Source organism: Trachinotus anak, unplaced genomic scaffold (assembly GCF_046630095.1).
Source record: "Trachinotus anak isolate AG129_WGS33_773 ecotype Australia unplaced genomic scaffold, CSIRO_AGI_Tana_v1 ptg000019l, whole genome shotgun sequence".
Classification (NCBI taxonomy): Eukaryota; Metazoa; Chordata; class Actinopteri; order Carangiformes; family Carangidae; genus Trachinotus; species Trachinotus anak.
Window position 1 is genome coordinate 8,804,381 of NW_027273870.1, and position 13,481 is coordinate 8,817,861.

The 13,481-nt window shown below is 42.8% G+C and overlaps 1 protein-coding gene across 6 annotated transcripts in view; it reads right to left on the reverse strand.

Moving 5' to 3' along the window:
• The window catches only part of htt (huntingtin), a 34,809-nt gene that overhangs the window by 19,962 nt on the left and 1,366 nt on the right, over positions 1 to 13,481 (reverse strand). For 4 of the 6 annotated variants that reach the window (XM_071503901.1, XM_071503897.1, XM_071503900.1 and 1 more), the window contains exons 2-23: positions 12,272 to 12,355; positions 11,698 to 11,818; positions 11,392 to 11,451; positions 11,132 to 11,211; positions 10,694 to 10,832; positions 10,090 to 10,231; positions 9,729 to 9,907; positions 9,418 to 9,622; positions 9,021 to 9,068; positions 8,637 to 8,714; positions 8,085 to 8,488; positions 4,720 to 4,846; positions 4,514 to 4,629; positions 4,280 to 4,391; positions 3,595 to 3,732; positions 1,857 to 2,015; positions 1,611 to 1,708; positions 1,395 to 1,534; positions 1,108 to 1,171; positions 853 to 953; positions 555 to 701; positions 86 to 206 (exon numbers count right to left, since the gene is read on the reverse strand). In XM_071503901.1, the coding sequence (XP_071360002.1) occupies positions 86 to 206; positions 555 to 701; positions 853 to 953; positions 1,108 to 1,171; positions 1,395 to 1,534; positions 1,611 to 1,708; positions 1,857 to 2,015; positions 3,595 to 3,732; positions 4,280 to 4,391; positions 4,514 to 4,629; positions 4,720 to 4,846; positions 8,085 to 8,488; positions 8,637 to 8,714; positions 9,021 to 9,068; positions 9,418 to 9,622; positions 9,729 to 9,907; positions 10,090 to 10,231; positions 10,694 to 10,832; positions 11,132 to 11,211; positions 11,392 to 11,451; positions 11,698 to 11,818; positions 12,272 to 12,355 (2,863 nt within the window). The remainder of the gene's footprint in view (positions 1 to 85; positions 207 to 554; positions 702 to 852; positions 954 to 1,107; positions 1,172 to 1,394; positions 1,535 to 1,610; positions 1,709 to 1,856; positions 2,016 to 3,594; positions 3,733 to 4,279; positions 4,392 to 4,513; positions 4,630 to 4,719; positions 4,847 to 8,084; positions 8,489 to 8,636; positions 8,715 to 9,020; positions 9,069 to 9,417; positions 9,623 to 9,728; positions 9,908 to 10,089; positions 10,232 to 10,693; positions 10,833 to 11,131; positions 11,212 to 11,391; positions 11,452 to 11,697; positions 11,819 to 12,271; positions 12,356 to 13,481) is intronic. The other 2 variants (XM_071503899.1, XM_071503898.1) reach the window with 1 other exon arrangement.

The window sequence follows — 13,481 nt, forward strand, 5'->3', positions numbered from 1 at the left end:
AAAATACAAATGCAAAACACCAGAAACAATTAAAAGAGCAGGGAACAAAGGATCAAGCTTGGTATGCATGTGTATGGAAGCTTACAGTTAGAGCTCTGGAGGTAGAGGAGGTGAAAGCATGGGAGACGGCGGTAACAACTCGGGACAAATTGTTCTCCAACGTGACATCAGACACAATGTTGGAAAGGTTGAAGCCTCTGTATGTCCTGCCAGAGAAGAGAGATCAGTTCCTTTAAGGACAGTGCTGTGATTTCATCATGATTTGTGTAACTGAACCACTTAAACTTCTGAAAAAAAAATTTAAATATAAAAAACTAATATTACTGCCTTGTGGTTGTATTCCTCCACAAACCAGTCCAGTTGCAGTACACATGCCTGATTGTAGAGATAGCTAAAAATGTGTTTTGTGAGGTCACAGTGCCCTCAACCTTTCGATCTTGGACCACTGAAATCTTAACAGTTCATTCTTGAGTCCCCGTGAATGTTTGATCTGGCTTAAAGAAATTCCCCCACAGTGTTACTGAGGTATTCCGTGCTGGTTTGTATGTGTGTACCTTGTGATTGTGGTAACAGTGAACTGGGAGGGGGGTTGTGTCTCATGCATGAGCAGCTGCAGGTAAACTGAACTCTGATCTCGGGCAATAGCCACCACTGGGTCCACCTGGCCCTGGTCACAATCATAGAACAACCTGGGAACCAGTCTGGTGAAGAGATGGACACAGAGACATGAGGGAAGGATTAGTAGAGATTCAGAAAGGAGAGGAAAGAAAAAGCTACTTCAGAGAAATACTCTTTAAAATATAAAAACATGCTTGTCACCGACAACACATCATGTGAGAAAAGATAGTGTACCTGCTGACAGCAGAGGCAGCCACGTGCCGCACTCTTGGATCATCATCTCCCAACAGACGGATGAAGACATCATTCAGGATCCTGTCCTGCAGACGCAGCCGCTACATGGAGAAGAATATGGACAAATTAGGGATCACAGTCGAGCCAACTCAAACTGGAAACAATACATCCTGCATGCATGTTTGTGTATCTAAAACATTGAGACATGCATTTTGCACAGCAAAGAATATATGGAGGGCAGACTGACAAACTTACCCCAGTGTAGTGATGATCTCCTTTGTGCAAAGTCTCTGTTTTCCTCTCCAGGAAATTCAGTAATCTAAAACACAGGAATGAGCCAGTCTTTAAAAGGCAATCACAGGTAACAAATTACAATGGTTAGTTTCTGCTGAAGTTGAGTCATGTTGCATTTTTATCTAAATATTAATATGTGCGACTAAAAGACATTGTGTAGCATATCGTGATATTGAAAGTGCTCAGTGTATTCACAACAGCTTAAGCAAGTTCCAATAGGAAAAAAAAAGGATAAAAACATATCCTACCGGAAGTCCATCTCAGCCAGGGTCTCCAAGAGCTCAGTGCGAACGAGCCAATAGGATAAGTCCCTCAGAGCCAGCAGGTCTATCACCAACTGCAAGCCCAGCTCACTCAGTGTACTGCTGCACACCGTCATGATACAGTGCTGAAACACGTTACACAAATGGTAAGACTCAAACACAAACAAACACACACATTACACTCATGCAGATGTGTCTTACCCTCACTGCAAAGCAAGCCATCTTGCAGGTGACAGAGGACTCGTCTTTGAGAGTTTTCTGGAGCAAAGGCACCAAATCCACCAGGGACAGAGGGTTACCTGGACAGGAGAGACAGGTGAGAGGAGGACCATTAAATACAACCCAGGCTTTCATCATGTCAGGACCAAGACAGACACACACACACACACACACACACACACACACACACACACACACACACACACACACACACACACACACACACACCTGTTGCGCTCTGCAAACTGGCCAGCCAGGTGTGTATGTTGTAACGTGTTTTGGTAAGTGCAGCCTGCATGATGGCTCCACAAAGGATGGCTGTGGCCCCTCTGATCTGGGGGTCCCCATGGTCAATGAAACCCAGCACGTCACTGATATACTGCTGCTCTGCAGGGGGACAGAGAAAAGAAGGAGAGCATTATTACTAATACCAAAGTTTACAAATACCTACAAGTCAAACATCTGCTGTGAATCAGGCTTACTGTGTCCCATTAAAACACTGGAAATTACTCGTGATGGAAGATCAATTAAAACAAAAAAAATCCACATTTACAAGCATTAGCGAGCAAAACAAACAGTATGGTATGAAAAAAAAGAAAAGCAGTTTTTACCTGTATTAATTCACAGGTACAAACTGAATTTCAACCACAGTGTTTGGTTCTTGGTGGACAGACAGTTTCCAAATCTTAAGTACTTACAGCTACTTTCAATCTCAGACTTCAGTATATCATCTTATCCATATGACAACGTCATGGCAAATTCTCATGGTGCACAATTCTCACGTCTAAAATAATAGCTGCTTCTGTTTGACTAACTTGATGGTCAACATGGAGCTGGTGACAGAGGTCGTTCCCATGAGGCTTGAATGTCATGTGACATGGTGACGTTCTGCAGCACTGACAAAAGTCCGACAACATTTCTAACTTGCATGCCTCGTTTTAAGCCCATGATAAGTCAGAGCTGCACAGTTCAGCATAAAGTCAAATGGGCCTCGTGTCACAGTGTGAGAGCTCATTTTCCACCCACACAGGTGTTTTCACTTATTACCTGATTAGAGCTCTTCTCAGGGCTAGGTGTGTACACACTGGCCGCGTTCAGACTGCAGGCGAATCTGATTCAAATCAGATTCCTACTCAAATCCGATTTTTAGGGCTGACTGTCCACACTGTTTTTAGTGTCCAAATTGGATATGGCTCTGTTCAGACTGTGCCGCATTATTGACTGATCTGACAGGTTGCTGTAGTAACGGAGCGTCTGACGTCATATAATTGTGACAGCGACGACGACAACAACAACAACAACAACAACAACAAACATGATGGAGTCAGGTCACCTCAGTATATTGGCCTTATCACTGTCCAGTCGAGGTGCAGAACATCTCAGACGCACTAGACCAGGAGTGCCCAATACGATCGCGGCATTAAAAGAAGTAGAATCTACTTCTTCTGTCCAAATGCGATCTGAAACTACCTCCCGAAGGTGGTTTCGATCTGGTTTCCAAAAATCTGATTTCATGTGATTTGTGACTGTTCAGACTTCAAAAGAGCCATCCAGTTCCAATCTGGATGGGCTAAAAATCGGATTTTGGCTGGCAGTCTGAACGCGGCCACTGTGCTTAATTGACATCAACCCTCTCTGCTGCTAGTTTACTAGTTCAGTGTCATCTTGTTTCCTGCTCTGCCCACCTTCACCCTGAGCAGAGATCAGCTAATGAGTGAAAACACCCTTGTCTATAAACACCCTGCCTATAAAAGGACATTTTTTGCCCTGGATGTGTGAATGTGGATTTTCTGACTCAGTGAGATGAACTTAATTGAAATGCTGACTTAATACTGTGATGATTATTGTAATACTTATTAATAATTATTAACTCTGACCATAAAGCACACCCCTGATTTAGGCTGCATTGTTTTAATACTAACTGCATCATCTAAATAAGATTGTGTTCATATTTTGTTGCTCCTACCTTCTGCTGGAATGCCGTCCAGCGGCTCCAGGTAGAGGGAATTAAAGAAGGCTTCAGGATGTAGTGCTGCTGCTGCACCAACACAGCTGACCGCCAGGGCCTTCACACTCACTCGCACCTCCTTGTCAGGGATCAGACCTTGAGAAACAGAGAAGAGACATTAGCAGACAACCAAGTGGCTGTCCTTATGAACTTAAGCAGGATAGGGGTGGGTAGTTCATTGAAAAAGTACCAAAACTGATATTTAGAACATGTCATCGACTTAATCTTGCTCATGAATGACATGAGACCAAACACTGAGCCTCAAACCCAGTAGCTCCACCTAGAAACAATGCTGTGTCTGTTGTTTTGTGAAACAATGGCAGGGCAAAGCTTAATACCAGAAATAATGATGAATAATAAGTTAATACATTAAGGGGAAAACAAACAAAATATCATCTTGACATCAGCAAAGGCAGAAGCAATCAGCATTGGCACTGATGATCATCGATCATGGAGATCATCATCCAAGGCACAACCCTAACCGTGATACTGATTCCAAGTCGTATCCCCACCTCTACTCTAAGTTCAAGTTCATTCTTCATACAGCTTTGACCACAGCAAAACTGGAAGTCAAACAACTCTCAAATGGCTTTATAAAGATAGAGCCTGCATTTGACAGTTAGACAGTTTTATAAGCACTCACCATTCTTTTGTCCTGTCAGCAGGAAGGAAGCAGCAAGAAGCCGAACACAGTGCACCAGTGGCTCCTTCCCCTGGTCTGTATAATGTCCAATAGAACCTTTTATCCGTGATGGCTAAGATGCAGGCAGAGGAGAAACATAATCAAACGCAGGAGAATGAGTGGTTTTCCTTCTATGACCTTAACTTCCACTGTGAAACAATGGCACTGAGGTTTTTTGCGTGGGTGTGTCTTTACCTTGTTGTCAGGTTCGGGTTCAGCAGGTTCGTCCTTTGGTATGAAGCGGTCCACACTGCTGTCTGAACCCTGCCGGTTGTGACCTCGGCCTTCAAACAGGTGAGGCTTGCTCAGAGCTGCACACAAACACAGAAACAATAACCATGATCAAGGCTTCACATCAATGAGCAGAGCCTCTCTGTGTGTATCTTTGTACATAGACATACCCAGTGCCGACTGCAGGAACGGTTCTGGTGGTTCTTCTTGGGAGGACGGTGCTGCTCCTTCATCTTCTTCATCCTGTAGTGTTCCAATCTGCATCCCAGAGTACTGACTCTCACTGCCATCCAGCACCTTATGCACAGACACAAAACACACATCTCCAGAAGGGAACTAAACTCAGCTTTGCAAATACACTAAATGAAATCTGTTTCAGTTTAAAATGCAATCGCATGCAAAGGACACTTAAAGAGTTTTCGAGTCAAGGAGTTAGATTTGCTGGGTTGAGGACAAAGACACAGCACAACAAATGGCTAAAACTGGAAGTCAAACAACTGCTCCCCTGTTAAAACTCTCATGAATCATGCTTGGGTCTGACACAATTTACAGCAAATCAACTGCATACAGGAGAAAAGCAGCACAGGCTTGAGAACTCTTCAATTCTGGTTTCCACAATCCGCCAGAGGAAGAGCAAGCTTTTGAACCAAACTATTTGACTCTGAAATGAATTTCCACGAGATCAGGCAGGTATTATTTTTACTTTTTATTTTCAGATAGACCACTTTAAATACACACGATTTTTATGTCATCTGCATGACCTTTTACAACTAGTTTGGCAAGAAGACTTCTTTCTGGGAAGGTGCATCGATGACGTACTATTGAGGAATTTGAAATACATTGTATTTTTTCTCCTGGTTTTGCTTCCACTGGAACAAAAGCCCATCACAGCCTCTCGAAAGGGTAGAGGGAAAACAATTAAGGAACAGACGGCCTTCATGCTTCTAGTTTTGAACTTCACGGCAAGCCAGTAAACATGGGTTATCGGGGTTGCTTGTTTTTACAAAGGTCTTTCAAAGGCATCTCATTTTTGGGGGAAAAATGACTGGAAACAAGGAAAACAAGGGGCACAATGTATTGTCAGTGACAGTACAAAGGGGGAAAGTAGCCATAAGCAGGAAAAAATTCTGTGCATGGGTTGTGACGAACAAGTGAGCGAAAGGAGAAAGACTGAAGAAAGCCAAGACTTTCCAGACAAGCAAGCCCCTCCCACTCGTTTTCACTCTGTCCAATTGGCTGACCTTGTCACTAGTGCTAGAGGAGGAGGTGGCATAGAAGGAAGAAGAGGAGGAGAAAGAGAAAGAAGACGACGAAGAGGAAGCAGTGTAGACAGAAGAGTCACTGTCTGTGGCATCGGGACCCTCGGTGGAAGTTGGCGAGGGTGGGGACGGCTCAATCACCCGCGGCAATGGAGTGCGCGACTGCGGCGGAGTGGGGAGAGGGATAAAGGTGAGGGGGGCAAGATCATAGAGGTAGAACTGTTAGAATGGACAATCTCACAACAAACTGTCTCCAGAGGGTTGCAGGTTAACATGACCTGCCTCCCAAAAACTTGACAGATTTAATCTAGGGTGTGACATCACATTTTGTTGAATGTGTTATGAGGAGCAGATGTGACAATTTTGTAAAATACTGTCTAGGTCAGATTAGAGTTTGCAAGTTTTACTCCATGAAATACAAAAACCAATATTTCAAAAATAACTGTCAACCACTCTCTTAAGACTTTGTGCTATAGCGAGCCTGTGGGACGAGGCTTTAACCAGAATGGGGAGTTGTCACTATTAAAAGTTTGTTATAGTCGTTACAATATGTACTAACATAAGTATTCTGATAACAATTTTAAACTGGCAAACTACAAACACAATAGACCCTGTTTACAGTATCACACAGCCTTTCATAATGGAGGAGTCTGTCATAAAAAGGATGTCTGCTAACATCAGCAGAAAATATTGCGATGATATTGCAATTGTGATGAAATGTAGTATCAGACTTTTTAAGCTTCAGAGAAAACGAGCCATGACACTACATCACAACCCAAAGGCAGTGTATTTAATGAGTGATGTGGTTGAGCCCAGTCAGTCACTCAGTTAGTTAGTTTGATAATCACCAGCTCGATACAAGTTTTACCCAAGAGTCCTCACTGAGTTGATGTCATCTTAAAGATTGTATTGACCATCTGAAAATGTATCACCACCACTAAGCAATTTCTTTAAACTGAACTGCACGAAGTGAAGCCAGTGGCTATCTGGAAGATAAACTTTGCTTTGGCAAATGGCTGGCAGTGAAGACTATTCATAGTGTGGTTATCAGGCTAAAACATGCCTGATAATATATAGTTCAATGCAAAGGTTTGGGCAACCCTGGGCAAACTATATGTTTTGTTACTTTTGGAGTGAAACAACCTCTCCAGCAAACAGACATTAAAAATGAGCTGTTCTTCAAATGTTAATGCACTGTTAGTTTTTATATCATGAACAAAAAAAATTAAACAGTAAATGTGGCCTGTGCACATTTGTCAACTGTTAAGATTTGGGTGGAAATATTCTACTTTGGGGTGGTGTGGCAGCCAGTGGCACATTAAATATTGCAAGGAAGGGGCGGCCCGGTAGTCAAGTGGTTAGAGCGTGTACCATGTTGAGCACCAGACGCTCTTAGCAGGCAGTCACCGGTTCAACTCTCGACCGGTCCGACTCTTTCCTGCATGTCATTCCCCTCTCTCTACCCCCTTTCCTGTCAGTCTCCACTAAGCTATTATAAAAGGCATAAAAAGCCCAAAAAAATAATTTAAAAATAAATAAATAAATAAATAAATAAATAAATAAATAAATAAATATTGCACGGATAGGGAGAAGAGTGGATTCCACTGAATATCAGCATGAATATCAATTCTGGATGCAAATGTCGCTCCATGCAAAATCCACCATGAACTACTTCGAGAAACACCAGCTGAGGCTTGTGGTACAACCCTCACAGTCCTCTGTCCTGAACATCAGTGAAATGCTCTAGGTGGATCTCAAACATGCTGTGTGTGGACAACAGCCTAAAAACATCTCAGAACTTAAAGTGATCTGCAGGAAGAGTGGGTGAAAATCCCTAAATCAAGACCAGAAAGTCTCTTGGCTGCTACAAACACAGGGATATCTGACAAACGGTGCATTTACTAAGGACTGACTCAAACTTACCCAAACTTTTGTACATGCCACATTACTGTTTTTCTTTTTTTATAATTTTGTGAAATAAAATGTAACAGTGAATTAACATTTCAAGAAAGGTTTGTTTTTAGTGTCTGTTTGCACAGAACTGAAGCTGAATGAAACTTTGTCCATTCTACAAATCCTAATTCTATGAAGTGTAATGTAGCATCATTCATAAACCAGGTACTTGGTCATTACAGAGTCCCAGACCCCAAGGTGATAATAGCATTACATGTATTTGAAGCAGAAGAACTATGTACTCTGTACACACACACACACAAAAATAAAGTGCTGTAACCTCAAGCTGCTGTTCTGAAACAAATCAAAGCCGATTCACTGACCAGTTCTGCTACATCTGAGGGAGTGACAGCTGAGTCCGGGCCCTCTGTGGTGGTCTGGGAGGAGTCGCTGGGTGGGAGGGAGCGATCATTAGTGCCTAGCAGAGTCCCACCCTCTCCTAAGGGTCCTCCCTCCGGCATGGCGTTTTCTGGTGTGGTGTAGTCAGCTGTCTCAGGAGTAATGTTGGCACCTCCACTGGAGCTCCGACTCAGCATTTCCTCCTCGTTGTCATTGGGTGACTCTGGAGTGTCTGATGCAGATGTCCCGCCTCCACCTCCGCCCTGCTCTGAGGAGGCACTGAGGTCCACAGAGTCTCCAGGCTGCAGGGTATGCTGGGACGAGCGTGGCTGCTCGGTTATGATGTCGACCTGGGCTGTGGAGGAGCTGTCTGCACCAACAACTGACGCTAGGAGGAAGGAAGTACACAATAACCTTTTTTTTCTTCCTTCAGACTGGGGCATTACCATCTGGTTTCAAGTGGGAAATTACTGAAGTACAGTTTGTGAGACTGCCACATTTGCCAGTTGAAATGCATCCTGGGTGATATACCTCACCTGTGAAGGCACCAGTGGTCACCTCTGTCCTCTCAGGGTCATCCTCCAACCCATCCTCCTCTCCAGAAAGCACTTTACCTGAAAAACAGGTTTAATGTCAACAAAGTATATCAGCATTAACACCACCTGAGGACAGGAATTGGCCCTGGGTGTGGCCAATTTACTTCAAACTGAGTGCATTCAAAACAATAACCAGCAAGTGCTTGATTTATCATTGGAAATGTTTTATTGGACATTTACATTAAAATTCAAATACTATTATCAAGAATTAAGAGGAAAATCTACTGCATTAAGTGACCCAGTAAAAGGTAAATTTGCCAAAGCCCTGACTGGAACTTCAGTAAGAGGGTAGAGGTGAGCAGAGGAGATAAATAGACTAGTCACCTCTCTGTTTCCTGAGAAGGAGTGGACTGCAGGAAGACCCTCCCCCCGCTGCAAATGGCAGGAAAACAGGAAGTAGAAACAGGAGGTGAGGAAGAGAAAAGCAGCAAAAGCTCAGAAGGACTCATAGGAAACAGAAACAATTAGTTCGAGGCAACAGGGATCCAGTTAGCAAGCAAAGAAAATGGCCACAAACACAGACCAAAGCAGAAACTAGAGAGGAGCACCAACGCAGTTTGTGTGATGTCCTGGCAAAGTCAGTACGAGTTAATGAATTAACCTGAAGCAAATACATTTACGTCCCAATTCCCAGGTGACTAGAGCATGTACTGTATGTCACTGCAGGGCCAGCATTGTTCAAGAGGGATAATGAAATTTATGAACACTGTCCCAAGTTTACCGATGAGCTCGAGGATGCTGCCGGAGCGTGCGCGGCTCTCAGTGTCCTGGCGAAACACGGTGGCATGTGGAATGCTGCCGGCAGTGATGAGCATGTGCAGAAGCTCTGGCGGTGGAGTCCTGAACATCTGCTGCAGGAGCTCCAGAGCAGCTGTGACCACATTGTGATCCCAGTGCTGTGTGTAGTGTAGCGTGAGCTCGTACACCTTGAGACACACACAGAAAAGTGAGCCAAAATGTAGGAATAACTTCTGACTCACACACACACACACACACACACACACACACACAACATCACCTTGTTCTCCTTACCTGTAGCAGCTGTTCAGGTGTTGGCTGTACGTCAGCCTCCTTCCTCATGACTCCAAAACTTCCTTTGAGGCTGGTGGTGTTGACTTGCTGCTGCAGCAGAGGCATCAGGTAGCGAAGAGTTAACAGCACCCCCAGAATTAGGTGGCTGGGGTGCTCCTCGTCCACTGGAAGCAACAGTCCTGGAAAAGGACAAAAGGTCAGACTTTGTCTTTCTCTTTCCAATCTGAATATCTGTCACCTGGGTACTGTAACTGAAAACAGTCTGTACCAAACTGGCTCCTAACAATTACCTGAAATCAGCTTCACTGTCAAATAAAAAGTTGGAAGGCAAGAAGGGGGGGGGGGCTTTTGTGTGTCCTACCCAGCAGCACATTAAGGAGCCAGGTGTAGAAGTAGCTGGTGCGTCTGGAGTGTTGGCACACACTGACCGCCGAACTTGCTGCTGTTCGTCTGATGGTCGGGGAACTGGACTTCAGGTTGGCCACGAAAGACTTCAGCAGCACCTGGGACATATGTGGTTAGATTACGATGAAAACACACTTAAAGGATGTACAGATATCCACGTTAGTGGTGTCCACTTTCTTCAGTCTTGGCGTGTACGAAGTGGTGTGTTGTAGCCTGTATTTTGTCTTTTGGCAGTAATTATTTTATTGTTTTTGTTTGATTGGAAAGGAACAGTCCTTCAAAGCTGACATGAGGAATACATATACAGTCTCAGACTTTTGGACCCCACTGTACTTGTGACGTCAGGAAGCCTTAGGAACATGATTTAATTTCAGCTAGTATAAAATGGCTTTGAGGTAAACTAAGTCAAGCGTGTGTTTGATAGACTGGAGCAGAGAGGAAACACCAATTTCCTAAAGACAAACTTTGAAGAAAAACAATTTTTATAAAAACAACAATTATCTGAGCCCAAATTTAATTCCCTTGACGTTGTTTCCATTGCTTCCACTCTGTTTAGATACCTTGATCTCGCCATCATTGGCAAAGTGTCCCAGAGCTGCCATAATCTTAGGCATTGCTGCAGCCAGAGTCTCCTGCACTGTCTCCTCCTGCCGCTTGGTGATTCTGGTGAGGCATGGCAACAGGTTGACCAGGTAGGGTCTGCACCACAGGGTGGAGATGGAGAGAGGGGAAACAATGCAGAACAAAACAAAAATTAAAAGCTGGGTTAGACAGTGATGTTGCTTCCTCCAACTTAAAATCTGACGAAAATAATCAAGAAAACACAGTTAACTTTAATAACGTGGCACCCATATTTGAACATTTGAAATCACAGTAAATTTACACCAAAATTTGCTGTCCCCCCGGTAGGATCCCCCTTGCCTTTGGCATACTGTAATTTAAATATTGTTGCCATATAAATGAGATAAAAAGCCGTTTTCAGGCATTTGTGCTCATACCTGCATTTCTGTGGTCTGATGAGGTGGGCAAGCTCAGCAAACCTCCACAAAGCTGCCCTCAGACTCCGAGAGGCACCGTTCTACAGAGGCACAAAAACACTCATTAACATCACCACAAGCTTTTTATCACCATTTTTATAATCACACTAATATCTTATAGGAATGACATCAATTGCACTTCACATGAAACAAACTGTAAGTCTGTGAGAATAATGCTGTTGCACAAAAAGTGGCTCAACACAAAACACATATCTTATTACCTTTTTAATTTCTTTATACAGCTCCAACTGCAGTCGAGGCAGGTTGGAGTCCATCAGCGCCTAAAGATAAATTTAAAAACAGAAATAATGGTTTGGTGCAAATTTTGATAATTACATTTAGTCTTTTTAAATTCACATCATGAAAACCCAAATCAAGGGAAGGGTCATTATTCTTTAAGTGTACTATGTCCTCAGTGGGCACCAACAACAAATTTACTTATGATCAATTTACTGTCCTATTTTTAAGTAAAAGTGAGGGAGGAGGTTGAAGGGAGCCTGGCTGAAAGTTTATTGCTTCCTGCTTACTTTGATAATTTTGTTCAGGCACTCATCGGCTACCATTCGGACATCTGATTCGCTGTCATCACTGCAGAGCAGGAACATCTCCATGGCGATGCCCAGCAGTTTCTGAAACTCTGGAGATGTTCTGTTCAAAGTACCATAGAGAACAAATATCAGGTAAACATCCTTACACACATACATATTTAATTTTCAACAGACATTGTTTGTGTGTGTCATTAACAGTTTTCTCTACTGCTCACAAACCCAACGCTCAAATAAACATGCCCACACAAATGTCTTCCATTCAGCTGTATTTAATTTAAATGCCTTTCCCTCTCTCACACGCACACACGACTCACACCTCGTACACAGATCTGTTGCTAGATGTTCGTGTGATAGGATGAGTTTTAAGTGGAAAATCATTGATGATTATGGTCATGACTAGTTCTGAACTGGAGATCAGCATCCCTGCTGTTCTTCCCTCTTAACTAAACCAAACTGGCAATTATTTAATTTAGGTAAGTTTTGACCACACAATTTAGTTAGTCATAAAATATGATTGGAAAAAAAATTTTTTAGTTAAATTAACAAGGCCTACCTTAGAGACTGAGCCACAATGTTTTCACATATTGTCAGGCAGTGGGTCACCCTGTCCTTCTTTGTGGTAGCCTGTTCCTTTTTCCTGTGAAAGAAAAAATATGGGGAGCATGAGGGGAGGGGACAGAAAGCAGGAGGCAGTTAAAGAAGAGCTCTCTCGGAGAGAGAAGGATAGAAGAGAAGGGTTCAGTCTGATTCAGTGCCTTTGTCAACTGCTGGAAATCATTACATCTTAATTAAATCTCTTGCTAACAGCCAAACGGCACAATGAATGGAATACTGAATATAAGAAGTCAGTGTCATCCAATAAAACACTGCAGCACACTACTCACTACAGAACACTAAAGAGATACATGAGAACATAACAAGAATCACGACGTACATTTAAAAATCAAGCTAATCCAGCAGTGTTCCTTGATTTAAGTGAGAAAAGTCCATTTCAAATGCCTTTAAGTGTCAAAACACTTAAAAGTGGAAACGCACAAGACCACAATTTCAGACCTATTCACTCCACATCTAACCATAAATCATTTATCAAAGTGAAATGGCAGCAGCAGCATGAACCCTGTCAATAATGTTGGGTAAAGCGGGTTTTTGAAAATTACTAAGGGAACACATAAAGAGACAAAGCATCAAAATTCATGGTTATGGCATCACTACATTATCTAACAGTATATTCATGCATTTACTTCCATGAGATACATAATACTGCAAATGATGCAGAATAGGAGGAGCGATGCTAGGTATAGGTTTAAAGTAGTTGTGCTTTCACATTGTGTACAAATAATGTTAACAATGTTATCAGTGGTTATATATATTGATCAAGAATAGTAACCTCCTTGTGCAAACCATTTCAACACGACAGCCATTATACAAATACAACATTAAATGTTTTTGAAAATCACTTTTAAGAGACGAGCCAGGCCTGCCACTGTAGTGATCACATGTGATCATAACACAGTACCTGTCAAATAAAATTTTGTCTGACTTGATCTTGACTTGCTGCACTGTCACACTGACAAAGGAATGATAATCTTCTAAGAGCCAGTCTGCTGCAGCTTTGGCACCACAGCTGCTTTCCACTGACAGCAGAAGCTCAATGCGTGATGGAAGAGAGCTGGCTTTCCCCTAAGCTAAGCCCTTATTGGCTCTCCAAACTTAAACACATTTAGTTTACAGATCTAACACTACTCTAGATAATTGCTGTGAGC